A 27,910-nucleotide genomic window follows, 5' to 3' on the forward strand; every position below is an offset into this window, starting at 1 on the left:
TCAGTTTGAACCATCTGCAGCTTTATTCCAGAGCAGAAATAAGTTGTTTTCTAACAATAAATATAAAAAAAAATAATAAGTTAAGGTTCAAAAAAAAAAAAAACCAAAACGGAACAAAAACAACCCAATAAAACAAATCAGTAACACTGACAGCGACAGTCGTCCAAAGGGGCTAGAGATGGGGTGACTGAACGGTGAGTCTCTTGTGAGTGCAGCCGATCCCCAAGCCCAGGAATGTCTGTTGCAGGGTACCCTCTCTGTCCCCAGCCCTGGCAAGGTCTCTGCCACACACTCATTCTTTCCACAAGTACAAAATATATATTTAAAAAAACCTCAACACAACCAAGCATCCTGAGAGGCCCTAGGAAAGCAAGAAACTAGCCCTTGAGGGCAGAAGGCAGGGCCCTGGGTCTGTAGAAGGCACTGGAAGATTGCCATGGCTCCACCCAGCCAAGTCCATAACAACCCTCTAACTAGGGCTGGGCCTTACAGTGCCCTCCTCATACGGTCCTGGGCTGAGCGCTCGCCTGAGGTGGCTCGTTGGGGAGGTCCATTTGGAAATGTCCTGCATCGAAATCAATGGTCTTGGTGTCACTCTAGCCAAGGGATGCTGGGAATGAATGGCAACTGCTAAGTGCTTAGCTGGGTCCTTGAAAAAGGCAAGAGGTACCTGCCCAGCATCCACGCGTTCCCGTAGGCCAGGGTGTCGTTCAAGATCCCCCTGCAGAGTCCTCACGGTGGCACGGAAGAAGTAAAAATAAATAACGTCCTAGCAGTGACCCAGCAAGGGTCGGCAGGGAGACCACTGGGTTTTTTTTTTCAAGTATTGTTGGTCGAAGTGGGCACCAAGGCCCTGTCGGACTCAGATAGGAATCCCCACCGTGTTCACCTGGTCCTTCAGTCCCAGCAGGCTGTAGGCAATGCGCTTCTGGTGGCCAGGAAGACGCACCCCAATCCTCTTGATGTCTCTGTGGGTGTGGAAGGAGAGAGGGAGGGTTAGGGACAGGGCCGTGCCGTGCAGACAGCTGGGGAAGTGGGCAGAAGGAGAGAGCAGAGTTAGAGACAGGGTTGGAGGCAGAGGAAAGCAGGGAGGGGGCTGAGGACCCGTGGTGAGGCGGGCCACGGAGGCTGGCAGTTCACATCCTAACGTAGCCTGCTACCCACAGAGTTGAGGAAGCGAAACACTCTTGTTTTCTGAGCCTCTTCAAGCAAATCTTCACAGTGGATCTGGGGTAGGTGCTCATGTGTGTGCAGGTGCATGCACACACACACACACACACACACACACACACACACACACACACGGGGAGGGGCAAAGGACAACTTCACTGTAGGAGCATGCCCACTTTACTTTGAGACTGGGTCTCCTCCTTGGCAAGCTCCAAGATTCTGCCTGTCTCCTCCTCAGCCCTGGGATTCCAAGCGGCTGCCACCGTGGCCAGCTTTTTTGGTGTGGGTTGTGGGGATCGAACTCAGTTCCTCACGCTTGCCAAGCTACACTCTACCGGCTGAACTACACAGCCAGCCATAGCTGCCCTTCTTAGCCCTGCCCTGTAGATTAGAGAACTGAACCCCAGTGATGTATAGACTTTTCTGAGGCACACGGCTAGAAGGTGTCACGAGTGAGAATTACAGCACCAGAAATGTATCCCAGTCTCCTTCCCTTGCTGGGAAGCTAGGCCCCCTTCCCTAAGCAGCAGGAGGCATCTTCAGGTAGTGGCTCTTCAGGGACCCTCTAAGGAGTTTTATTGAGGTCCTCCATCCAAGGAGGGCTGTTCCACCCCCCAATCTCCATTTGCTGATGAGGAAAACGTTCTGCTGGACTAGTGGGTGAGGCTCGCAGGTCCCCAGAGGCAGGTTGCCTTTCCTTGCGGGAACCTGAGGGACACCAGGACTCAGCATGGGCTGAGAACAGGTTTCAGGGGCTCCACAAGGAAGGGAGAGTGTGCTGGCCTTTCCACCTCCTCCATTCTGGGTAGAACCATGCAAGGTTCTAGGAGGCATCAGCAGGATGCCTATTGCTACTTCAGGAGATTTCTACCGTCCTCACCCACCAGCCCATAGCTCAGGAAAACACCCAGGTTTTTACAGGCCGGCTCTTGGCTGTAATTGGAGCTAATTATATGGTGCAGGCTCCAGGAGCTCGCAATGCTGCAACTCGGGAGACAGGACTTTCCCACAGGCTCGGGGAGAGCCAAGCATCAAACAGGGATGAGCAGACCCAGGTCGGGAGGGAGGCCAGGACTGCTCAAGCTGCAGCAAGAAGGCTGGAGGATAGACACGGGGGAGAACCTCCAAGCTTACTTCCACGGGGCTGGGACGCACACCGCTCAGGGTCACTGTGTGCGGGCCTGAGCAAGTGCCGAGTAACCAGAGAAGCGGCTTTTACGGTTAAAAGGCTGGGTGCTGGGCAACCCCAGCCTCACTAGGCCCAGTCCTTTCCTGCATTGCTGAGTAAACGGGTGTGTGTGTGTGTGAACACCATGGTCGGACCTAGCCGCCTCGCCTGGAGGACCTCTCTCCAACAGAAAGGGATTCCTTTCACAGTCTGGCCGTGCCTCCCACGCCTGTTTCTTTTAGGGCTTGGATGACGTATTCCTGAGCAGTGAGCGCCTGCCCCAATCAACCAAGCTTCCTTCCTTCCTTGAGGCAGGATGTCACTGTATATACAGCCCTCTCTGGCTTGAACTCGTATGTAGATGGGCTCGCCCCGAACTCAGATCCCCATGTGCCTCTGCCTACCCACCCAGTGCTGGGATGAAAGGCCACACCCGTGTGAGAGTCACAGACAAGCCAGGGTCCAGGCTGGTTCCTGTTCCCACCACAGTTTTCCCCTCAGTGATGCTGAACAGGCATCCCATTAACCCTTGTGCTGGAACAAAGAGGCACAAGCCAGGACACTTCTGTACCCTGTCTTTCCTCTGAGCCAGGAATCTCACAAACGTAAGCACCCATGAACACCTATGGTGCGTGGGAGTCAGGGTAGAGGCATAATAATTCCTGGAGACGTATCATTTGCACCTAGGGAGTGGACTCCCATCCTTAACACCCATCTGGAGAGTGTGCCCGCAGCCTGCACGCAGCACGCTGCATTCTGTAGCTTTGACGCTGGGCAGGGCTGGCCTTTAGGCCTGCTGTTTGGTTCAAGGTACGCATAATAAATAAAACAACTTTCTGTATTTTCTCCAAAAGCCATTTTGATCCTATCCAGCTAGAAACCCAACCAAGTACAAAACAGCATGGCGGACACGTAAGCTGAGAAGAGATGGGGGCCGAGGGGAGAAGGGACTGCCAGGTCCTCAGAAAGAGAGGCTCAAGGAGGGGAGGGCGGGGTACCAAAGTCGACATCCTGACCCTACCAAGAAGGGAACAGATTTCTCCTGTCACCAGCTCCTGTCGGGCTCCATGGTGTGGTCAACACAGTCTATGGGTTTAAAACGTTCTCAGATGTGGCAAAGCATCAGGAGTCTTGTGGAAAAGTGTGTGTGTGTATGGTGGTGGGGTGGATAGAAGAACCCGAGAGGGACAGGAGCTCCAAAGAAGACCCACTGAGCCAACTAACCAGGCCCAGAGGGGTATGTGGAGACTGAAACGCCAACTAAGGACCATGCATGGACTGGATCCAGGCCTCCTACACAGATGTAGTAGCCGATGGGCAGCTCCGGCTTCATGTGGGTTCCCTAGTAAGGGGAGCTGGGGCTGTCTTTGACAAGGACTCTGCTGTTTGTTTTTTAATCACTCCCCCCTGGCGGAGCTGCCTCACCATGCCACAGGGGAAGAGGATGAGCTCAGTCCTCATGCGTCTTCATGTGGTGGTGTGGTTGGTAGGGGCGGCTCCCCTTTTCTGAGGAGTAGTGGAGAAGGATAAGGGGAAGAGGGGGTGGGAGGATGGGATTAGGAGGAGGGAACAGGCTACAATCTTGAGATGTAAAGTGCATGAAAAAAAAAGTGCTTAGGTTTAACCCACATTCCCTTGGGGTATCAGAGGCAGCCTTGAGCCAGTGGGTCTGAGCAGAGGAAGGAGCCCGAAAGACTTCCGGGCTTTATCCAGATACTTTCCAAATAATCCGAGTATACACACTGCCTGCCTGTGTCCAGGAGCCTGTCTCAGCTCGTGGGAAAGGACTTCGCAAGGGGCGCCCGGGCTATTTCGGGATGCTCCTATGGCCATGTGTTTCCTGTAAACCTGCTTCATGCCCTGAGTGCTGGTCATAGAAAAGCTGTGCTGTCCTGGGGGTGGGGGGTGGGGGAGGACCTGAAGAAACCCAGGGGCTGACCCTGGTTGCCAGGAAAATGGTGAGGGACTCAGGAACCAGGGCATAGAACCATGATTTCTGGGATCCCGGGAACAGCAGAATGGAGATGTGGATCAGGACATCCTAGGCATGCCACTGAATCACACCCATGCAATCCCCACGTGGAGAAATGGACACCACGGTTAAAGTCAGACCAGATTGCTCACACGGCAGACACAGGACATGAACTCGGGTGTTGTCTGCAGAGCTGAAGTGTGAGCCCAGCTGCTGTCTGGCAGCAGGTGGACCTGATGTTTTTCCTCCATATTCCTGCACCCTGCCTCTGGTCAATTTTCCCTGTCCGATTCCCATGACCCACCATTTTCTCGGCCTGGCCACATTCATGGCCAACAGGTCAGAAGCCCAGCGGCTCCGGAGAATGTTTGTGTCTAAGCCTGGGTCCCAGAGGGTCTAGATCGCAGAGACATGGGAGGCTCAGGTCATCTCCTCCAAGCAGTTCCCAAAACCTCCCCGCCCTGGGGCCTGTCTCCACCATGGCCTTGGACACTTGGATACTGCACTGTTAGGACCCACAACTATTTTTAGAAGCACAGAGGCTAAGAGGACAATGTCGTATCCCTCCAGGGACGTGAAGAGATGGCCCTGCCAAGGCTGTTCTGGGAAGGTTCAGTGATGGAGATGGAGCCGGGCGGGTAGGGAGGAGAGCACTGAGGAGGAACAGCCCGACTGAGGCCCGGACTCAGCAGGGGCTGAGCAACCATACAGGGGGAGTGACCCGGGAGGGGTCGGCAAGGCTCAGGCACCAGGAAAGGAAGGCAAGGCCTGGTCTGGGTGCTGCTTGACCAAGGCCAGAATCTCTGCCCCTGGTGGCTGCAGGATTCTGGGCAACAGGAACCTTCTGAGTCTATGTGAACAGCAGCTCCCTTCACTGCAGCCCAGGGTGTGCAAAAAGCCCTCCATACACGACAGCTTTGTGATAACTATTATCTCCTAGGCAGGAGGGCGAGGGGGCACTTAGGAGGAGAGGAGGAGGGGAAGGAAGGGAAAGGAGAAAGGGAGACAGACAAGACACACACACATCAGAGGCTCTCCCCACTGGGCAACAGCAGGCTGAGGCCATCTACTCACTCGTTAGACATCTGCACCACTTTCTCAATGGCTGTGTAGCCAGCCACCATGAAGTGCTCCGAGTACTGTTGCATCTTGATGCTTTCCAGCCACTCGGACACTGTACGGAAGGGGACTCCCTCTGAGCCGCTGGTGCTGGGCAGCCGGATGGACACTCTGGGAATGGAAATCCACAGGCTACGGGTGAGGGGCCGCCGAACATGACCCACCCCAAACCTCTACCCTCCTAACATGGGCAGGGCATACAGCTGGCTGTGCCTCAGTTTCCTCTTGAGTCAATGAGGAAGCCCAGCAGGGAAGAAGGCATGAGATGTCCTGGCACCCTGGCACTACTGCTGTTGCCACTCCTACCAGCAAGATCATGGCCAGAAGCGCACGCACAAACACAAACAAACACACACACACACACACACACACACACCCTCATTACTGCTGGGACTTCAAGTCCTGAAGTCACAGTCCCGCCTGGCCAGCCTGTGTCTGTTTCCTCATCTGCATAGAGCCAACCTCAGCATACTTCAGTGAGTTAGGAACACGGTTGTTGAGCTCAGTGCCTGCCCACACACCGTTTAAGCTGACTTCCTACTGGTATTACTGGACCATGCCCAGCTGGTCCTTTTCCTTTTTCAGTTAATGAGGACTGAACCCAGGGTTTCTTACATACCAGGCAAACAATTTACTACTCGGCTTCATCACCAGCTCTGATGATGTCGCTTCTGAGCCCCTAACACCCCCACCCCCACTCCAGCCATCTAGTCAACCCGAGAAGCCCAGGCAGGACTCCACAGGCACAGACATGAGACTCACCGGGGGTCAAAGTCAGCCAGGGTCTTGAGGGAGTCGGGGGCTCGGATGAGCTTGTCCAGAATGCTGACAATGTCTGCAAACTTGGGCCGGCGGGACCGCTCCTGCTGCCAGCACTGCATCATGAGCTGGTAGATGGCGGAGGGGCAGTCCATGGGTGTGGGGAGCCGGAAGCCGTCGTTGATGGCCTTCATGACCTGGGGGACACAAGCATCACGGTGGCCTTAGCAGAGAGCCAGCCCTTGGAGGTCCCAACACAGAAACAGGGAGGAGAGCCACAGAAACAGGCAAGCACCCTTTCTTAAGGACTCAAAGCCATCCATGGGGCGAGTGCTGAGGGGCTGTCTCCGGGGCCAGGTCAGCCTCATGTGTCTCGAAATTCAGCCCCCCTCTGTCTCCACCCACCAGAGAGACAGGGGCTCTCTCCCTGCCATTTCTTAGCCTGTCCGCCTTATTTACTGTCTCCTCGGTCCCTTCAGGGATGTGACCCCTCCAAACAAAATCCCAGGCCACCAGACTAGGCAAGGCACTGGGTACATGTAATGTGCACACATACATGTATACACACATAAACATACATATTCACACAGGTGTGTATACGTACAGACACATTCATATACCTACATGCAGACATATGCACACATGCACACACAATCAGCGTGCATGCCCGCCCACACACCCACACACGAGCATCTGCATTCACTCTTCCCTTCTGGCTGCCTTTGTATCCACTCTAGGCAGAGGCTGTGCCCTCCCTAAGACAGACTTGATGCAGATCGCTCCCAGAGATCATCTGTCAGGGGCCCAGGGTTTGGGGAGGAGGGAAATCCCGACACTGCTCAGTTCAGGAGGCAGAGGGGCCTACCTCGTGGTTCGACAGCTCCCAGTAAGGCCGCTCGCCGTAAGTCATCACCTCCCACATGACGATTCCATAGCTCCACACGTCACTGGCCGAGGTGAACTTGCGGTAGGAAATGGCCTCTGGGGCCGTCCATCGAATAGGGATCTTGCCGCCCTGCAGGAGGAGACCCAGCCCTAATTACCCCTGTCCCAGCCACAACTCGGGGGCCCCTGCTCTTTGGGCCTGGCGTCATCCTTGATGCCTCGATCCAAGCAAAAGCTGCCTTCCAGCCCTCCACACCCCCAGTCTGACACCCCCCCGCCTCCGACTCACACTGGTGGTGTAGGTGGCCTCAGGGTCATCCTCCAGCACACGAGACAGCCCGAAATCGGACACCTTGCAGACCAGGTTGCTGTTGACCAGGATGTTGCGGGCGGCCAGGTCCCGGTGGACGTAGTTCATATTGGCCAGGTACTTCATGCCGGACGCGATGCCGCGCAGCATGCCCACCAGCTGCAGCACGCTGAACTCACCGTCCTTCTCCTGCGGACCATGGGCCCTTAGTGCTGACGGGCCCAGCCGCCACCCCAGCTGCCACCCTCCCCACCACAGACCATGGCCTTACCCTGAGGAACTTGTCCAGGGCTCCATTCTCCATGTACTCCGTGATAATCATCATGGGCTTGTCTGTAGGACGCGGACACAGGCGTGAGTGAGCTCACTGAGCATAGCCAGGATCAGGGGGTCCTTCCCCTGGGCACCGGGGCCACCCCTGAACCCCTCCCAGGCCTCACATTTGGAGACTACACCCTCCAGGCGGATGATGTTGTGATGGCTGAATTGGCCCATGATGCTGGCCTCACTCAGGAAGTCCACACGCTGCTTCTCCGTGTAGCCGGCTTTCAGCGTCTTGATGGCCACGGGAATCTCCTTCTTCCCCGAGGAGGACTTCAGCGTCCCCTTGTACACCTCTCCAAACTCTCCTGCACGCAGGCCAGGTGTGGGAAGTGTGGTCAGTTAAGCAGAGGCACTGGGCGGGCCCTGTCTGGCCCACCCATCACCCGCCTCCTCCAGGTGCACGGTACGTGGGCCAGCCTCACCTGCTCCGATCACCTTCTGCCTTGCGACACAGGATGGGTGGATCTCGGTGGTAAACTTGAGCACAGCCTGGTTGGGGTCTTCGTAAGTGTGGGGGTCCACATATGTCTTCAGGGGCTTCAGTTGTTCTGGAAGGGGGAAAGAGAAGCTTAGTCACAGATTGCTCGGGAGCCCTAGAAGGGGATGCAATGTGACCAAAGGAAGATTTGGATCAAGGGGGTACAACCAGAGATGCTGAATGGACGCCTCTAGGTCCACCGCAGAGCTGGGGAAGCTCTGGTAAGGGTTGGGGCGGGGTGGGGGCCGCATCTTACCTGACTTGGAAAAATAGACATCCTCAGAGGACTGGCGGGCCCGCAGTTTCCTCCTCCTGGAAGAGACCCCCGAGGACCAGACACACATGGTCAACACAGTCTGTAGTGGCCAAAAGGACGTCCCAACCATTCTCTGACCTCACTATCCAGCAATCCACTCAGCCATGGCCTTGTGGGGCAGAGAGTGAGGGGCAAATCCACAGACACATTTGCAGATTTTCCACAATGGCCACAGCAGCAGCCATAAAGAGGGCTTCCCTCGTTTGAACTAGCCAGTGTACCCACCCTGCCCCATGTCCAGAGGAGGAAGCATGGTCGCACAGTTGACAAGCAGCACAGTGACCATGACCCACTGTGGCCCCTAAAGCTCAGCTCCCACAGGCTTGGATTAGAGTAAATTAACTGCAGCATGCCTGGGCATCTCTGGCCTTCTGTGTCCCCCAAGACCCTTGCGGAGACGAACCTGCGATGGATGAAGAAGCCGACTCCTGCCAGTGCTAGAAGCAAGACGACACCAACAGCCACACCGCTGATCACTGCCAGGTTGGCAGAGCCTTCCGTGGCTGTTGGGAGAGACCAGATGATGAGAGGGGCCACCCCAAGCCCACAGACACAGCCTGCTGCACCCACAGCTCTCTCAAAGGACCTGAGAAGCCTGGGCACTAGCACCACGTTGGGTGCTTTACCTTCCAGTTTCCTGGGAATTATTATCATCACGATTATTATCATCATTACCATTATTATTATTATTTTGAGACATGGTTCTCTGTATAGCCCTGGCTGTCCTGGAACTCACTCTGTAGACCAGGCTGGCCTCAAACTCACAGTGATCTATCTGCCTCTGCCTCCCTGGGTGCTGGGATTAAAGGTGTTCACCATCACTCCCGGCTTCAAAACCTTTTTTTTTCCCCAATACAATATATTCCGGTCACACTTGCCCCTCCTAAATCCTCCTCTCTGCCCCGACCCCCACCATCCCCAAATCCCACACCCTTTCTTTTTTCTCTTTAAGAAACAAATAAAACCACAAAGAAACAGAAAATAAAGAAAAACACACAAAAATACCTAACAAAAAAAAAGGGGGGGGGATCCAAAATATACAAGCAAAACAGCATAGATTTATTTCTTATTTCCACTATGTAAGTGTTTACATGGGGGTGGTATATGCGCATGTGTGGGTGCAGGGGACTAGCAGGTGGTTGGGAGCTGCCTGACAGGAATCCTGGGAAGCTGGGTCTTCTTCAAGAAGAGTATTCCTGCCTGAACTGAGCCACCTCTCCAGACTCTCCTGAGGATGTTAACTCCTGCTTCACAGGCAGAGACGGGCCTTTCTGGTGGTCTATGGAAGAAGAATTAGGGACCCTAATCTTCTTAAAAAATGGTTTTATGCATTTCTTTCCTTAAATATTTCTCTATTTTGTTTTGTGTGACAGGGTACCTCTGTGTAGTCATGGCTGGCCTTGAACTTAGAAGATCCACCTGCCTGAGTGAGTGCTAGGATCAAAGGCATGCGCCACCACCAATTTTTGAGGCCGACAGTCATGTAGCCCAGGCTGGCCTCGTCATGTAATCAAGGATGACCTTAAACTTCTGATCCTTCACAGGGACACAGCATGGGGTTTACACATGGGTTAGGATTGAACCCAAGACCTTGGAGAGGCTAGGTAAGTACCCTCCCAACTGAGCCAAACACACACCAACGTCAGAGCCACAGGGGCTCTTCACCTCTTACCACTACCCTGAATACAGACCCCTACCTGCCAGTCTCAATCCCAAGCCTCCTCACATATGCCTGTCCCGTGCCCCGGCTAGAAGAAAGGGGCGTTTCTAGACTCTTGGAGCCACTTCCTCCCCAGCAACGTCCTGATTAGTGCAGGGTCCCCTGACTCACACAGTGTCTGGAACTCGTGAACCTTGCTGCCGGCGCCCTGGCCCTCCTGTGTCAGTGCCTGCACCTGCACCAGGTAGGTGGTATCGGGAGCCAGGTCATCCAGGGTCACGGAGAAGCCTTCCGTGCGGCGCACATTATAGCTGTTGGCATCCCCCTACGGTGGGTAGAGGAGTGTCCAGTGAAGGAAGGGCAGGGTCTCCACTAAGAACACAGACCCTAGCCAGAAAGGTGGTTTCCTGTTACCCACCAGATAGATACTCTCGGGAACAGGAAACTGAGGTGTAGAAGAACAGACTCACCAGAGGCCAGGAAGGGAGCACCCCTCTCCAGGCCTGGCTTAATCCCAAACAGCCCACCTTGTCTCTAAGAACCCCCACTCTCCCCTATAACCTTCTGCTGTGCTGCCCTGAGACACCTTGGGCCTCAGTTTCCCTAGACGCAGCCAGGAACCTCTCCCTGGCCTGTGCCGACCCTCGGTGACCTACCTTCTTGCGGTAAGTGACTTCGTACTTCCACACTCGGCTCTGCTGTGGCACTGGGATGCTCCAGGTGACGCTCAGTGAGGTGGTGCTGCGGTCCTCCAGCCTCACCTTGGGGGGCTCTGGGAAGATGCGGGAGGGGAGAGAAGCCATTCAGGGGTGAAGGATGACGAGACAAAGCACCACACTTACGCTCTTCAGGTCCTGCCAGCTCTCGGATTTCCCGTTACGGATGCTGCCCTAACCGGCCGGCCACAGAGGCTAGCCCGCCAGAGGAGCTCTGGGGACATTCGTGATCACACCAGTAATAGCTAAGACATAGCTGACTGCCACTGAATCTTCATGGAGATCAGGCAAGGCTAGAGAAGCCTTAGGATACATCCTTTCTCTTCATGGTATATGTGTCAGTGTATTTACATGCATGTGTGCGCGTGTGCATGTTAGCAGGTATGCATAGACGTTAAGAGATAAAAAGTGTCTTCCTCGGCTACCCTCTCGCTGCCCTATTTTTTATTTATTTATTTATTTGGAGACACATGATCTCACCAAACCTGGAGCTCACGTATTTAGTTTGGCTCGCTGACCAATGAGCTCCAAGGATCTGCCTGTCCCACCACCCCGGTGCTCATATCGCACACGCACTGTGCCGGGTGTTGACCTGAGTGCTGAGGAGTCAGGTGCAACCGCCATACTTGTGCAGGAAGCATGACACCAAGTGAGCCGTCCTTCCATTCCCTGACACAATACATTTTCAACAGCCCTCTACTTCTGAGAAAAAGAAAAAATTTCCAGAAGTAACTAGAAGTCTCTGGGCTGACTAGTCCAGATTGCTTTTGGTGTGTGTGTTCACATGTGTGTGCGTGGAGGTCAAAGTTGTCCTCCTTCATTGCTCTCCACTTCCTAATTTGAAGCAGAGTCTGCTGCTGAGGCCGGACCTGGCTTCATCAGCTTCGATTCCCTGTCTCTGTCTCTGTGGGTCGTAGGGTCCAAACTCAGCCCTCACGCCTACGCAGAAAGCACTAGGCACCTCCCCTCTTCTTGCTTTGCCGCACACAGGCCTTGAACTACTGGGTAATTGAGGATGAGCTCCCTGCCCCCACCCAGAGAACATGAGTGCTGGGTTTACAGGTATGTCTGCCACACTTGGCGCGCGAGCCCTACTCTATTATCTCTGGCTAGCCTGGTACTCACTACACAGACAGACGAGGAAAGACAGAACTCCTTTTTGGTTGATGTTGTTTGTTTTTCAAGACAGGGTTTTTCTGTGTAGCCCTGGCTGTCCTGGACTCGCTTTGTAGACCAGGCTACAAAGGCGGATCTTGAACTCACAGAGATCTGCCTGCTTCCGCCTCCCTGAGAGCTGGGATTACAGGCGTGCACCTCCGCTCCCAGTTAGGATGGAACTCTTAACTACTCCCGGTTGCCTCTCTCCAAACACAGTTGAGTCCCCGGGGCCTGTCCTCTAGTCCCACCCGAGCAAGTGCTCCTGGACAGTCATTACCATGCCTGGGCTCACCTGTTTGGTTAATGCTGACGCTGGCAGTGCGGAAGCTTCGGCTCGTCACCATGCCTGAGACGCCATTGCGGGCCTCAACGGTGAAGGTGTAGTTCATGTGAGGTTCCAGGTCACTGACTGTGACGCTTGTGCGGGTCAGGGCGTGAGGAGGTTCTGAATAGCGCACACTGGCCTCACAGGGCCCACACTCGCCAGACTCTGGCCAGCACTGTTCGCAGGCGACACTGTAGACAATGTCCTTGCGGCCGCCGCTGTCCTGGGGAGGGGTCCAACGCAGCTCTACCTTGGCACCCATGCCGATGGCCGTGAGGTAGTGGGGGGCAGAAGGTGGACCTGTCAAAGGAGTGGGAGGTCAGAGGGGCCACCCCCTCACTCAGCCACCCCTCCCTGGATCTCTGCAACACTCACGTGTGCAGGCCATGGACAGCGGGTCCTCGGGTGCCCTGAAATAGCCTTCTTCGCACTGGCAGGAGGTGGCACCCTCAGTGGACGGCAGGGTACGCTCCGGACACTCCAGGCAAGGGCTCTCGGACGCCTCAGACTTGAAGAATCCTGGCGAACAGGCTGAGAGGAAGGGAGAGAGACAGGAGGTCAATTCCAGGTGCCCCCCCACAGGTGTATTCTCACCGACAGAATAATACACCCATGGCCGGTGCCCACCAAACACCAAAATAACCTGTCCTGAGCGCCCCCAAGTGCTCTAAACCGCAGCACACAGAACACCAGCTGCCTCTTACAGGAAGTGTGACACCTCAAAGCCTAGCACTCAAGGACCACACAGCTTGTCTTCCTGTAACCTGATTTGTGCAGACCGGTCCGGTGGGATCTCTACTTATCCAGATGCGCACTGACCCAGGGTGGGGACCGTATCTGTACACCCCCACACCCCCCGACTAACCGGCTGGCCTTCTCTAGTCAGGATGCCCCCTACCAAGGCTGCTCTACCCTAGGACGCCATCTCTTTCCTGTTCCGGGGCTGGCCTCCAAGAAGCAGGAAAGGCCGGGCCTGGCTCTTTCCCTGGAATCGTTTCCAAAGCCATGTCATTTCTGCTTTCAGGGAGCCGCCAGGAAGTAGCTTTTCCTCCTCTGGTGGTCCATCCTGGCCAGCTGGCTAGGAGCTCAGGCACCTGACTCTGGAAGCTTCTTCCTCCCACCACCTTACCCTGCTCCCGGTCCCAAGCTTTCCTGGTGTACAGGCAGGAAACTGCTCAGACACGAGGCTCGCCTCATGGTGTTGGCCAGGGATGGGGTGGCTTTGGAGGAGGCCAGAGCATGCCGTCCCGGGGGACCTTTTTCTGCAGGAAGGGTCCTGAGACTCCATTGACTTTGCATTGATTGTCTCCTCTGCCTAACCGAATGTGGTTCGTGGACCCAAAGGTGAAAACTAATACTGTCAAGTACAGAACACTGGAGCGTGTGACATGGCTATGGTGAAGTGGCCGGCCCAGGGCAAAGAGGGTGGCCAGGCATCTGAGGAGCCAGAAGGGATACTTCACCTGGGGTTTAAAGGCTGTGTAGAAGTTCAACAGGGCAGAGGTCCCAGGGTAGGGAACTGGGGGTAAGCAAGAGCCTGTCATACAGGAAAGCAGCCCTCTGGACACAAATAGAGGGAACAGCAGCCATGGTGCAGCAGAGAAAGACCTTGAATGGCAGGCAAAGGCGTTTGAATTTCACCCTGAGAGCAAAAGGGTGCTACTCAGTGTCTGTCACAGAAAATGACAGTCACATGGGGACTGCAAGGAGGTCCCCCTGGACAAAGGCTGTGTGATATGGGGCAGATCTGGCCCTAATGGCCTGAGGGTAACCCCTCCAGGTAAGCCCATTTCAAGTCTCCCGCCCTCAACAAACCTTTGACCAAGCCAGGCTGGGCAACAGAGCAGAGGTGGAAGGGAGATGGGACCGAGGGCAAGGCAGAGCTCTGTCAAGGACCAGCCTGAGCCCTGTATTTGCTAGAAGTCAGGCAGACAGCATCCTAACATTCTGTGGCCCCTTGAGGTAGCCCAGACTGGCCCAGCCATTGGACCATTGGACACACACACACTCACCACACACGAATTTGGGTACCTATTGCAAGACAAAGGTAACCAGGACCAACTCTTAACCTGCAACAAAGCTTAAGTTCCTAAGGAGGAAGCACCTACTGTGTGCAGGGCCTGGACCTGACAGTCTATTTGTCCTTTTCATGTGGGTGTGGTTAGCATGTACCCCATTCTGCAGGTGAGAAAACTGAGGCTCTGATAGGCCAATTTGTTAAAGGTCTCAAAGCCAAAGGGTAAACTGAGGTTGACAAAGGCTGAGCACCTCTCCTGTCACCCCCTCCTGTTTTGGGAACACCTCAGTTTAGAACGAACTGGTGCAAACCATGAGTCCTGCTGACCTGCTCCACCAACCAGGAAGTCCAGACAACAGCCAAAGCAGCCTGGAGGGGAGTGCCCAGATCACGGGGACCACCCCCCGGGGGGGGCTATGGAGTCAGCTACCTACAGCTTTTCCATGCTCCACAGTCTTTTCAGCCTCCTAGTGGGTTTGAGAGAGCTGTGTGTCTCTGGCCTCGCTCCCATTACATAGCTGTTACAATACAAAAATAGGTCTCGCTTTCCCCTAGCTTTCACACAAAAACGAGACGCCAGAATGGCAGGCCCCGCTGATGCCAGCTTTCCATTTCCCTAATGCTCTCACCTAAACCCAGAGACGCCTGTGAGTTAAGTGTGGGTTCACCGGGGACCAAGGTCAGGGGACTGACTGGGAGCTGGAGGGCCCAGCACTCCAGTCACAATTGCCTCTTCCTAGCCCCGGGCTCAGTACAGGGAGGGGGTCACAAAGGCCTGAGCCACCTGCCAACCTTTCCCTGCTCCCCACCATCTCATGCCAGGAGAGGAAGTGGGGGAAGAGATGGGTTCTATTCTTTGGCCCCAGAGCCTGGGGGTGGCCTGCCTGCCGGCAGGAAAAAGGGAATTTGGAGAGATTTCCGCTGCGGATACGCCAGATAATGCAGGAGAGGCGGCGTCCACAGGCATGCGCTTGCCTGCCGAGAAAGCACTGCCCCCTCCTCCTCCAACCACAGAGCTCTGGGGCACCCCCAGGCCCTGCCCGCCAGAGTTTGCAAGTGTCTGAGAAGTCCCCAAAACATGTGGGGTAGACAACCGGGACCCCTGGAATTGCTTGAATTTCCCTAACATCCAGGGCAAGCAACAGGGCTCTCACACACACAAACACACCCAGTACCCACCCACTGCCCAGCAGCTAACCAACTGCATAACCTTCACCAACTGTTCGGCTTCAGGCCTCCTGGTGCTCCCGTGGAGCATCTATTACTCAGGTCCAAGTTTACCAAACAGAAACAAGCCCAACCTACGTGTCTGGCACTAGGCTGGGAACTGGGATGTGGTGGAGTGACGGGCAGATTAGCATCTTTTCAGCGCCAGAGGAATTCACAGCCTAGCTTTTATGCCTCATTTGAAATTATCTGTGCACATATGAGGATCCTCTCTCTGCCCTCCCTCCCACTCGGAGACTGGCAGCTTCGAGGGAGCAGGAAGAATCTGGTTCATCTGCCCCGTGTACGGGTTTAGCACAGGGCCTGATGTGAAGGAGGTCTCTACGTATCAGGCTTGAATACATGGAGATATGAATGAATGAAGGAGTGAATGAATGAATGAATAAATGAGTGAAGGAGTGAATGCAGAATGAAATATGCCAAGGGCTGCAGAAGTGAGTGGTGTTCTGTCCCCCAGGGACACACACCTGGATGGCACAAGAGCCTGGCTTGGGCACTCCTGGGGCACCTGTGGAGTACATCTCTGGCCCCAGTTGCCTGGCAGGCCTGGGCCACTCCGAGCAGAACTGGGGCACACAGCTAGGGCTGCACCCCGGTTTTTCCAGTTCCCGATGCCCGCCCCTCAGGTGGCAGTTGCAGGGTGACTCAGGGACAGACGCCCTCTGTGTGGCGCTAATCCAGCTCCATGTAGAGGCCCTCCCCAGGCCCAGCCACCTCCCAGGCTTTGGGTGGTAAGGTCGTGGGGTCAATAGGTCAGTCCCCGGTGGTAGCCAGGCTCCCCAAGCCAGAAACAGCTGGCGACCAGACACCACCACCTCACCACACTGGTCCTGCTACACCTGGAGCCTAAACTTTGTATCCTGACAGCAGACACCAACCTGTGAGTTACCAACCTAGGGCATGGAGGGTGCCCCAACAGGACCTGTGGTGCCTCTTGAAAAAGGGAGCCCCACTCCCGGCTCTCAGGGCCCTGCTCCTGTCACATATAGCATGGAGGGTGCCCCAACAGGACCTGTGGTGCCTCTTGAAAAAGGGAGCCCCACTCCCGGCTCTCAGGGCCCTGCTCCTGTCACATATGTCCCGGGAGCTATCTGTGGGCATATCTGCCTCCCAGCAGATAAGCTAAGCTAAGTGCTCCCCTCCGCCCACCCAGCTCTCCCACCTCCAGCCTTTATCTTGTTTGCTTTCTCCGCCTGCTCCTTCCTTCCTTCCGTTTGGGGGACCCGCTTACCTCCTTACCTCCGGTAACTAGGGAGGGGCCAAGCCTGCTTGAGGGGGGTGCTAGAGCCTAGACCTGCTCTTTGGAGCACAGAGGTCAGAGTATAGGGGTGAGGCTGGGGGATTGTCACTATGGTCCTAACCTCTGAAACACACAGAAGTTAGACCTCATATCACATACCAGGGGAGGCATAAACCTGAGAGCCACCAGCCCCATCACAGTCCAAGCAAGATCATTGCTTGTGGGCCGTGGGCTCAGAGTCCCTTTTCTCACCATCTGTGGTAAAATGAATATCTCAGAGTGAACTGACCAAGAAAGTGACAGCTTCTAGGACCTGATCAGAAGGTGGCCAGGTCCCTCAGGAGGATAAAGCCCAGAAGGGCTTTGCCATAGTCACACCACTCCACAGGCAAGTGAGGACTGTGTATGGACATTGGGCCTTGAGCTCCTCATCTGTAAAATGGGAGTGAACTCATCCTCTCTGGGGGCTTTGCAGACTATAGATTTTGTCTGATATCTGGAATAAATGTACATGAAATAAATAAGGGAGCCATGAAACTGGAGCCAGGCAGGGACATCCTCCTGAAGCTGGCCTTCCAGCTGCTGGGCTGAGCCTCTGGCCTAGGCCGCTGGCCACCTGCTCACCTGGTCCCTGTCTTCCTGGGCCTAGTAGGCAAGGCGCCAGTCGGGGGCCCTGCAGAGGCCAACACAGGAAGCAGAGACAAAGCAGCCCCCAGGGAGATGGCGGTCAGCCTGAGTGACTCCACTGTCCCCTGGACAGAGCTGGGGGTGGGCTAGAGGGAGGCTGGCTCATTCCTGACATAGCTCTGGGTAGTGCGGGCTGGGCAACATGCCCACCTGTCTACCTGGAAGGCACCTCCTTTCCGCTGACCACTTAACTCTTTCCTGACCAGCTCCAGCCTCCTTCTTGGGGGGAGGGGACCCCCAGGAAAAACAGATACACAGCCTGATGACTCTGGAAATGACCTTGACAAGGTGCAGGCCGGCCTCAGCATGCCACACCCCTGCCCCACCAGTGAAGGGCATAACAGAAGCACCTGAGGCTACAGCCTAGGAAAAGCCAAGAGGGTCAAGAAGACCCTGAGCTCACTCGTGTCCCCAGCAATGGCCCTCCTGTCACCCCATCCCTACCTCTGATGGAACCCAGCCCTGGTGCCAAGACCTGCCATCCTAGAACTGCCCAGAGAGCCCATCTCAGTGCCAAGAGCTGAGTCAGGGATTCCATGGGATCTGGTCATTTCCTGTCCCACTTCCTGACCCATGGCAGCCTGGGCACTGCTGTGCACCGCGAGTTAAACCCCAACATAGCTGTGTGATTCCAGGCAAGCCTCTGGGCCTCGGTTTCCTCATCTTTTCAATGGGACTAACAAGATTCCCAGCCTCACAGAATGGAAGCGTAGACTCAAGGAGAGTATCGACCCCTCAGCGCCACCGTCACGGTCTGCTGAGCAACGTGGAGAAGAAAGGATTTTGAAATTAATTGTATTGTGGAGGTCAACTTTGTGGAGCTGGTTCCTTCCTTGCACTGCGTTCTGAGAACTGAACGCAGGCTTGCCAGTCTTGCATGGCGAGACCCTTTACCTGTTGGGAGGAGGTGCTGGGAGACAGAGCCAGGGCAGTGGGTGGCTGGAACCGAGAGGGTTGTGCCAGCTAAGTCAAGTGTCCCTCCTGGGAACTGGTCTTCCCCCTGGGGCTGGGCTGATTCCTCCCAAGGGGGAGCGCTGGAATAGCTCTTTAAAAACAAAGTTTACCAAGAACCCGGATCCCCACAGGAAAAGGGAGCTGCCCAGCTGCATGAGGACCCCCCCCACCCCCAGCAGCCCCCACTTATCTCCGCAGGGTCTGAATCACCAGGGTGGAAAGTTTTCGCCCGCCCCTCCTCCACCCCCGCATTCTTGTATTAGGATGTCATGGAGGAGGAGCTCCCGGCCCCACTCGTTGTCCTGTCCAGCAACCCCCCCCCAACCGCCATGGTCATTGTCTGAAGCTGAGACTGTACACTGAGGTCACCTCAGGGCCACCTAGGAAAGGGGGCGCACTCAGCACAAGGCAGCTGGGAGGAAAGTGGGGTGATGGGAACGCACATGGCCAGAGAGGCTGGTAGAAACCCCTCATGCAGGTGCTTAGGCGCTGTGTTTGTAAGAAGCAAGGTTCTAAGAACTGCCTTGGGAGCCACACAGAACGTCTTTCGGAAAGGCTTCAGGGTCTTCCGGCTGATCTGCAGGTGGAGGCGATTGCCCCTGACCCCCATTTTGTTCAAAGGAAAGCTGAGGCCGGAGACGAGGCCGGACCTACCCAGCTAGGGTCATCCAGCAGGTATGTGCACCTGTGCGGCACAGAAGGCCCTGGCCCCCAATTTCTCAACACCCGGCTTATCTCTGCAAAAGCAGCTCCCAGGGGCAGATGACGGGTGGCCTTCCAAAGGTCAGCTGCATTCCCCACACGCCCCGCCCCCCGGACGATTCCAGAGTCATCTACTGCAAACACGAGGCGGTTGTACATTTCCGTTGTCACGGGCCCCCGCTGTCCCCACAGCTTCCCCTGGGTGAGCTCACTAATGCCCAGACCTGTGCCCAGATGGCCTCCCAAATGGGGCGCTTTGCAGTCTCAATGTCACCAATACACCCCAACTGAGGATCTGGGTCTGTGGCTCTAGGGAGAGCCAACCGCACCCCACTTCACAGTTTCTCCAATTCACTCCAGGTGACTCACGGGTACCCTGAATCAACAAACTACTGAACTCTATCAAATGAGAAGCTGAAGCCCAGAGAAGTTGGGCAATTTACCTGAGGCCACACAGCAAGAGAACCAGAAATAGTTCCTGGGAATAGACTGCAGAAGCCCGGGAGGGCAGGAACTATTTATGGGATGAATCAAAAACTAACAGCCACACTTACCGGTATTTATGTGCCAGGCGCTGACCTAAGCACTTTACGAGCATGAGGTCATGTGATTCTCACAACTACCCCCCAAGACAGATACTATGACCCTCTCCACTTTACAGATGATGAAACTCAGGTAGGGGAGTGAAGGAATCGGGTGAAACGAGAAGGGCTGGGAACTGGAACCCAAGCCTAGTTGTGCTAGAACCCCGTCTCAGTTCTCCAGGCAGCTTCCGGCTGCAGGGCCACTGGCCACTAAAGCAGCAGACATCCTCAGCAGAGACATCCCCAATGTTCTCACTAAGATGCTCCAATCCCAGAGCCACCTCAGCTCGGCTTTCCTGCCACCCCCAGGATCCTCCTCCACTCACCTTGGCAGGCCTCCTCAACCTTCTCGTAGCCTTCCTGGCACACGCACTGCCCGATGGGCACCAGCCACTCTCCATCCACCGTGCAGTGCATGAGGGGCCCCTCGATCCCGGGAGGCACCACGGCGTGGTCCACGCAGGTACCAGCCACGGTGGCCAGGGGTTGTGCGTCCGAGACGGCCACAGCAATGGTCTCGGGGAAGCGAGCCAGGCTCTGCAGCATCTCAGGACACTTCTTGTAGTAGACGCGGACGGAGAGCAAGGCCACACAGGCGCCGATGTCCTGGAAGGCGAGGTAGAAGCCCTTCTTGGTGAGCGGCCCCACCATGCGCTCCTCCACATTCAGCTTGACGTTTCGAGCCTCGAAGTCGCTGCTGACTGTGATCTCGTCGGGGGCAATGGTGTCGATCTTGGTGAACTGGCGCTTCTGGAAGTTCGTGCCATAGTCCACATCCGACTCCGCATAATAGAGATTGAAGGTCTCTTTGCAGGAGCTAGCACCGCCCGGGAAGCTGTTGCAGTCTCGCACGGTGAACTTGAGCTCGATAAAGATGCGTTCGGCCTCCTCTCGGTACACCCAGTTGGTACGGAGCCAATTGTCCTGGTCACCGGACACCACGTTGCAGACGGAGTACATGTAGATGGGCATGTCATTCATGATGTTCTGCATCAGGTCCCACTGTGTGTGGGTAACGGGAGGGTTAGTGGGAGGGCACAGACTGACCCCAGGAGGCGTAGCCTCACAGGTTTCCCTGTTCCTATATTGCAGTTTTGTTCTAGTGAGACAGTGTCCCATGTAGCCTGAGCTGTCCTCGAACTCACTGCGTCATCTCAACGGTTAAATATAAGCCACCACACCCAACTCTTCCTTCTTTTCTGGGTTTTCAAGCCAGGGTTTCTCTGTGTAGCCTTGGCTGTCCTGGACTCACTTTGTAGACCAGGCTGGCCTCAAACTCACAGAGCTCTGCCTGCCTCTGCCTCCCTGAGTGCTGGGATTGCAGGCGTGCGCCACGGCAACCTGCCCTGACTCTTCGTGCTCTCATTCTACACAGAAGAACACTAGGGCCGAGAGAAATGCAACCACAAAACAGCTGGGCCAAAGACACGCTGTGGGTCCTTCTGGCTCTAATGTCTGGGTACTGCTTATCATTTGAGCTCTCTGAACCCGGCGCCCTCACCTCTACAGTGGGGGCAGGGCCGCTGTGAGGATAAATGACAGAATGTCTGCAAAACGCTGAGCACAGCTCATGGCGGGCAGGGCTACAACCATAGGAAGCAGCGGGCATTGTGTCATCGTGGGCTAGGGTCATTCCTCCAGGATGCCTGGGTAGAGCTGTGAGCCCCTGCTTCTCCACATCGCCTTCACCATCAGAGGAGCTTGGCATATGGGGACACAAGCCTGCCTCCCAGGGCTGTGTTCTGAACTTCTTTGGCATGGCAACAGCAAGTGACTCAGCTTTGAATCCCCAGGGCCTCTCTAGGTACTTAGGATCTTAAATGGATGAAATGTGTCCATAAATGAAACAAACAAACAAAGAAGTAAATAAATGAATGCAAGTAAAGGGGCGGGGGGAGGAAACAAGGAGCCCTGACCTACGTGACACTGGCCAAGACCTACATTCCCCTAGGGCTCAGTTTCCCACTGTATATAATGACTGGGTTGGATAAGGCTGTCTGCCTCCAGCTGGACATTCCGGGGTCCTGGAAGTCTGTTCAAAACTGTACGGCAGACCTCACTGGAGCAAAATCACTCAAATCTGGCCAGGGGCAGGAATTCCCTGGAGACACACCACTCTCCCCAGCTCAGAGTCCCAGGACCAACTTATCAAGTTTGTATTATTGTATCAAAGGGAAACTGAGGCCCAAAGCACAGCAGTTATCTTCCCCTAGTTCCCCCGCCTGTGACTCAGAATCTTCTGAGGTCAGGCAGGGTAGGCCCACTGGAAAGCACAGCAGAAAGGGAGATGTGCCAGAGGGGGTAAGGCAGAGTAGGAGGAACAGGGAAAGAAAGGGGCTCCAAGCAGGGAGGGAGTTAGTGAGTGTCCCTTATCTGCCTTTCACTCTTCACCTCCTAGGCTTAGACCTCCAAGACAGGGCAGCCTTTAACCCTTCCCTCCCAAGAGGCAGACAGAGCCCCTTTCTGTAGCATCATCCTATTAGGCTGGGGTCTTCAACTGTTTCCCCAGAGGCCACCTGAGGTCCCTTCCTGTCCAGCTCCAATCTGCCCTGGCCTGGGTCACTCACTCAGTCCAGTGTAGTAACAGTCTGAAACTCGGTTGAGCTGTTGAGTCTGATCCGGGCCCCCATCCTCCATCTCTCCTGGGACCCACAGCACTCTTCCTACCCTCAGCCCTGGAATCTTACTTACCCCTTTGCCATAGGGGTGCGTGAGCCAGCCGAGTTCCCCTTTCATCGCTGCAAAGTCCAACAAAACAACTGCAGGAAAGATGGGGAAAGGACCAGTGAGCTGGGGCTTTCCCAGGAGCACGGCAGCAGAACTACTATGGGGTGGCGTGTTCCCCTGACCCAGGCCCCCAGCCCGAGCCACAGGACTTGACCTGGGAAGAGGCGGGACTCAACGGCCTGTCACCAGGGTTTCAGCTATGCTGTCCCCTCAGCCCCCAGCTGGGCAGCACTCAGCACAGCGGGAGCACAGCAGCTGGGCAGTGTGCTGAGGTGAACAGAATAAAATGACACCCCACTGCCCCATCTGCTTCCTCGAACAAGGGAACACTTCACACGGACTGTCTGTGCTTCTGCCACGTCCCTCTGGCATAGAATTCCCTGACCCAAACCAGGCCACCCGGCACACATGCCAGCAGTGGGTACATAGGCACTGAGGTGCTCCGTAAGACAGGGTTGTTGGCCAGCCCTGGCAGTGCACAGCTTTAGTCCTGGCACTCGAAAGGCAGAGCCAAGCGGATCTCTAGGAGTCTGAGCCCACCCTCCTGGTGTACATAGTGAGTTCCAGGCCAGGAAGGTAACGCGGTCAGACCCTGTACCCCACCCCACCTCACCCCAAACAAATGAAAAAGAAGAGAAAGGTCTGCTAGCAAGTGTGAGCAGATGTGGGGAGTCTGGAATCCCATCTTCCCACCACAGCGTCAGTGATTAGGAGAAGTGAGGCCTCGAAGGCGTGGAGGTCTCCAGGAGGGGCTACATATGGCTGGCCAGGTCACCTCCCTGTGGGGAAATGAACCCTTAAGGGACTTTCCAGGCCCAGAGGGACCAGGTGCCAAGACCACACTATCCTCCCTCAAGAGGCATCTGAAGGGGGCTGGAGAGATGGCTCGGAGGTTAAGAGCACTGGCAGCTCTTCCAGAGGACCAGGGTTCAATTCCCAGCATCCACATGGTGGTTCACAAATGTCTGTAACTCCAAGAGTTCCAGGGGATCTGACACCCTCACAAAGACATGTATGCAGGCAAAACACCAACGCACATGGATTAAAAAAATAAATAAATAAAAGGAGAGATATGGAGCCTCTGCCAGAGCCTGGCCTAGTCCTTGAGCTCCTTTCAGCCAAGACCAAAAGTTTCTGTTTCTCCCCCATTTCCAAGTAAAGGCTAAGTCACGACACCCTCCCCAGAGAGCAGGGTATTGGGGAAACTGAGGCTTTGGACCCATGAAAGTTCCCCAGATTCCGAAGCCAAGGCCTAAAGTGGAGGACAAAGGAACTGCAAAGGAATGACCTGGGGCAAAAGCAACATTGCTCCAAGACCTAGAAGAACAGCTCTGTAGGAGACCAAGGTTCCAGATGTAAAACAAACGTGACTAAGGACAGCATGGTCCAGCAGAGGAGTACATGCTTAGGAGGTGATTCCCGGCACGCACGCGCATGCACACACAGAACAGCAGTACTTGTCCAACAAGGGCAAGGCTTTGGTTTGATCTCCAACACCACATAAACCAGATGTGCTGGCAGGCCTTTAATCCCAGCGCGCTCAGGAAGCAGAGGCAGAGCGATCTCTGTGAGTCTGAGGACAGCCTGGTCTACAAGGTGAGTTCCAGGACAGCCAGGGCTACCTATACAGTGAGACCCTGTCTCATCGTAAAATAAACTAAAAACAAACAAAAAACCCAGCTGTGTAAGAGGACCTCTGTGAGTTGAGGCCAGCCTGGGCTACACTGTGAGATTCTGTCTCAAACAAAGAAAACCCTTTCTGAGGTTAGACAGTCTCCATCCTAGGGAAGCCCTGAGGCCTGGTGAAAGGTTCTGCCACCCTGGCTCTGGCCTCAGACACATCTCCAGCAAGGGTCTGGCAGCCCAGACAAGGAAGAGGAAGTCTGAAGTGGCTCAGACCCAATGTCCCACAGCAGGTGGCAGAGACTGTAGGTTAGAGAGAGTGGAAGGTATGGTGGGTGACAGCAGGAATTTGTCCAGACATGCCCAAGGCCTAAACTTGGCAAACTCACTATCCCCACAGGAATGGTTCTGGGGGTTCTGGACTTCAGCTGCATAGGAGGTAGGGGAGAGCTGCTCTCAGTGAATCTAACGCAGCACACACACACACAGCATACACAGCCACACACACATACCAAATATACAAGCAGTGTGGAAAATGCAAGCTAAGTCCCCCTTGGGGAGGGGCTTTGAAAGGTTAAGCTGACAGGAGGATCAATCCAAGCCTGGATCTAGAACTATCATCAGGTTCTATCCGAGAGGAAGAAGACCTATGCACCCCAAGTATCCACAGCCCCCTCCCATGGAAATTCCCTAGACCCAACCACCAGGAACGGGGAGCGCCCAGACGTCCATCTGCTGTGACAGGGGCCCTGGGCTCTGGTAATCAAAGGTTCTGGTTTGTTGGAAGCAGGGAGCGGAGCTTTGGGAGCCCATCTGCAGGACCCCATAAATCCTCTGTCCTAAGAGATCCTCTCATGGAGGGGAAATCTGCCATCATAATGTCACCCTCATGGGCTACATTACGTTACAAGCTTTCCCACAAGGCAATGTCCCCCCTGCCACCTCCCTGCTGACCTCATCACTCTTTACCCAAGATCAGCTTACACCTAAAACCGGAGGGACTCCCGGTGCACCCAGCAAGGCCCCTGCTGGACTAAGAAACCCAGCCCTTTCCAGACCTCCTGCAGCTCTAACCCCAACCCGTCCCAGCAACTCAGTCAGTGGCCAGCAGTTCTGGCGGGGTGAGATAGGCAGACGTGTGGATCAGAACCTCTGTGCAGAGGGCCCTGGCTGAGCTGGTGTTGGACCTCCCTCCCTCCCTCCCTCTGTCTAAGGAAGTTTGAAAAGGCAGTGATGGCTCAGCACTGGCCTGTCACTTGAGTTCATCCCAGAACCCACATGGTGGAAGGAGAGAACGGATTCCGCCTTCAAGTTTGAGCCCCACTTGTGCTCGGACACTCAGATACACACACACACACACACACACACGCACACACTGTAATAAAAAGTAAAAGTCACTGCAGGAGGCAGATTCAGCAGCTGTCGAGAACCTTGCTGGTTCCCACTGGGTTTCCAAACCCAGCAAGGAGCAGAAGGAGGCTGCACAGCTGTGCCAAGGCCAGAGAGGAGACAGATCATACCTGCCCTCAGCTTCCCCACCCCCAGAGAAGTGAAACCAGCTGGGTCACGACCCGCCCCCACCACACAGGCAGAGCGTGCCTGGTAGCTGCTCCCGGGGACTCCTGAGCCTAGACAAGAATTTTCCACAACCACTGGCAATGTGCACTCCTTTTCTCCTCCATCCCGCGCAGAGCGGGATTAATCACAAAGGCTGGGATGAGGGGGACAGATGCACCCAGAGGCACAAGTACGAGATTGTTTGAGGCTTCCCTGCCGGGGGCCGGGGGTCAGGAGCCCCCACACAGGAAAGCAGACGTCTAATCCTCAACTCGGTGGCAGCCCGGGAAGGCCTGTAGCACTTCCAGCTGTCTCTCCCTTCTCCCCAACCACGGTTCCCAGGAAGCGAGAGCCGAAAGCTCAACCAGGGAGAGAGGGAGAATGAGGGTCGCAGAATCCCTGCCCTGCCCACACCTTGACAAAAGGAACTTCGGGAAGGAGAGAGGGGCTTTGTCTGTCCTGGGATGGGGCTAAAAGACCCCTCAACCCTAAACTCCCCACCCTCCCTCCAAGACCTCCAGACTGGCCTTTTACCCTCCCACTGTGGAAGGCGAGAGAAAGCATTAAGGAAACTTCTCACCCACCGGGTTTCCTCCACGCTTCCCCCTGCTGGAGCCGGCCGGAGCCGCGCAATGCCCGAATAGTTTTCGCTGTGGAAAACGGAAGCCAGCCCAGGGAGGGTGGACAGGATGGTCTTCGCCGAGGGCAGGGCAGGGATCCCGGTCCTCGCCGAGACCCTAGCTGAAGGACAACGCCCCCACGCACACCCCCTTCAGCGCCTTGAGCAAAGTCTTAAGCCCGCGGCCCCCTCGCCTTGCGTGGCTCCGGGACGCTGGGGCGGGGGAAGGTGATTCACTCCCCCACCTCCAGGTGCCCGGACTCCCCGTGCCCCCGAGATGACGGCTCCACACCGCGAGGCCGCAACCCCACCTGCCGCATTTCCTCCTTCTGAGTCACCCCTTGCTCAGAACACTTGACTTTGGGACTTCCTGTCTTCCCTCCCGGCCCTTAACCTGTCTCCCGAATCTGGGATGTGGTAAGGAGGGGAGGTGTGCGCGGCCAGGGTTTGACCCCAGGCGCTCCCTATGCACACTTCTGGGACCCCAGTAAAAAAGGGAGGACGCAGAGAGGCCCTCTAGATTCGGGGTTCCTAGAAGCCCCCTCCCCAAAAAGCAGGGCCTGCACCCAAATGCCTTCCACGCGAAACCGGGGCAAATTGGTTAAGTGAACTCGGGTTACTAAGGAGCTGAACGCCCGGAAAAGGCCACTTAGACGCCTCCTTTGCTCCCAGGGACCCCGCGCGCCCTGCGGGGGTCCCGTTCTAGGAGCCGCCGCAGAGCTGCAACCGCGTGGCGGTGGCGGGAGCCGCATCCCCCTTTCCGCGGCCTCCGGCTCTGCGCGCCGCAGGCAAGATAAGATCCCTTAGTTCCAGAGATCCTGGGATCCCAGAGGAGGGGACCCCGAGACCGTCCGCGATCACAGCCGGCGCGCCCTGCCCGAACTCAGCGCGCCGAGACCCAGCATCCACAAGTCGGTGTCCAAAGGTGCGCCCCGGAGGGCGGCGTGGGGCTCCAGCGTTCGGGGTCCCGTGGCCCGCGATCCCTGGTGGCCGCGGCCACCGCGCAGACGCTCACCTTCCTTCCCCTGTGCCGCCGCGGCCGCCAGCGAGCAACCCCAAAGCAGCGCCAGGCAGAAACTGGCTGCCCGGAGCTCCATGCCGCACCCCTCGCTCCCCGCGATCTCTGCTGTCCGCACGCGGGTCTCGACGGCCCGCTCCTGCCCGCCACCGACAACTTCCACCCTCCTGCCCCAAGTCCTTAATGGAAGTTGGGTGAGAACCCGCTCCTGTTCATTCATGCCCCGCGCTGACGTCACCGAAACCACGCCTTCAGGAATGTCTTTAAAGGGGCGGGACTGACACCCTGACTGGAGGGCGGGGGAGTGAGAGGGAGGTTGGGGCAGGAGCGGGGGTAGAGCTGGAGTTGGTGGGCTGGGAGGCAGGAATTTGGGGAGGACGGTAGGGGCTGTGTGCACTCGCGGGCGCCTCCCCAGCCCCAAACCTTAAGAAGTTTGCGCCCTTGAAAGTCTTTCTAAGGGTTAGTGCCCAGTTATCTGATCTTTGAGCCCAAAGGTGCGGAATGAATCAGCGCTGAGCGTACGTATTCTAGCCTTTTGCCCTAAAAGACCTGAGAAATGAGCTGTAAATTGAAGTAGACGCCTCCTTAGCAACAG

General features: G+C 55.8%; 1 protein-coding gene across 1 annotated transcript; it reads right to left on the reverse strand.

Annotated features, from left to right (window-relative positions):
- Epha2 (EPH receptor A2) lies at positions 1-27,520 on the reverse strand. Its single transcript, XM_021630116.2, has 17 exons — positions 27,313-27,520; positions 22,463-22,530; positions 20,098-20,773; positions 12,736-12,891; positions 12,328-12,660; positions 10,818-10,933; positions 10,333-10,486; positions 8,905-9,004; positions 8,442-8,497; positions 8,130-8,255; positions 7,824-8,012; positions 7,655-7,716; positions 7,363-7,572; positions 7,054-7,203; positions 6,192-6,385; positions 5,385-5,540; positions 1-968 (listed from the first exon to the last, which is right to left on the reverse strand). The coding sequence occupies exons 1-17, from the start codon at positions 27,392-27,394 to the stop codon at positions 863-865; spliced, it is 2,934 nt and encodes a 977-aa protein (XP_021485791.1). The 5' UTR covers positions 27,395-27,520; the 3' UTR covers positions 1-862.
- Between the last annotated feature and the right edge of the window lie 390 nt (positions 27,521-27,910).

Source organism: Meriones unguiculatus, chromosome 3, assembly GCF_030254825.1.
Source record: "Meriones unguiculatus strain TT.TT164.6M chromosome 3, Bangor_MerUng_6.1, whole genome shotgun sequence".
Taxonomy (NCBI): Eukaryota; Metazoa; Chordata; class Mammalia; order Rodentia; family Muridae; genus Meriones; species Meriones unguiculatus.

Bases quoted from the DNA above. Each gene is read 5' to 3' on its own strand.
- Epha2 (XM_021630116.2), bottom strand. From the start codon at position 27,394: ATGGAGCTCCGGGCAGCCAGTTTCTGCCTGGCGCTGCTTTGGGGTTGC. The intron at 12,892-20,097 runs GTGAGTGGAGGA...CCTTCCTCTCAG, and splicing joins GGTTGAGGAGGCCTGCCAAG to CCTGTTCGCCAGGATTCTTC. The intron at 9,005-10,332 runs GTGAGTCAGGGG...CTCTCCCAACAG, and splicing joins TCACGAGTTCCAGACACTGT to CCACGGAAGGCTCTGCCAAC.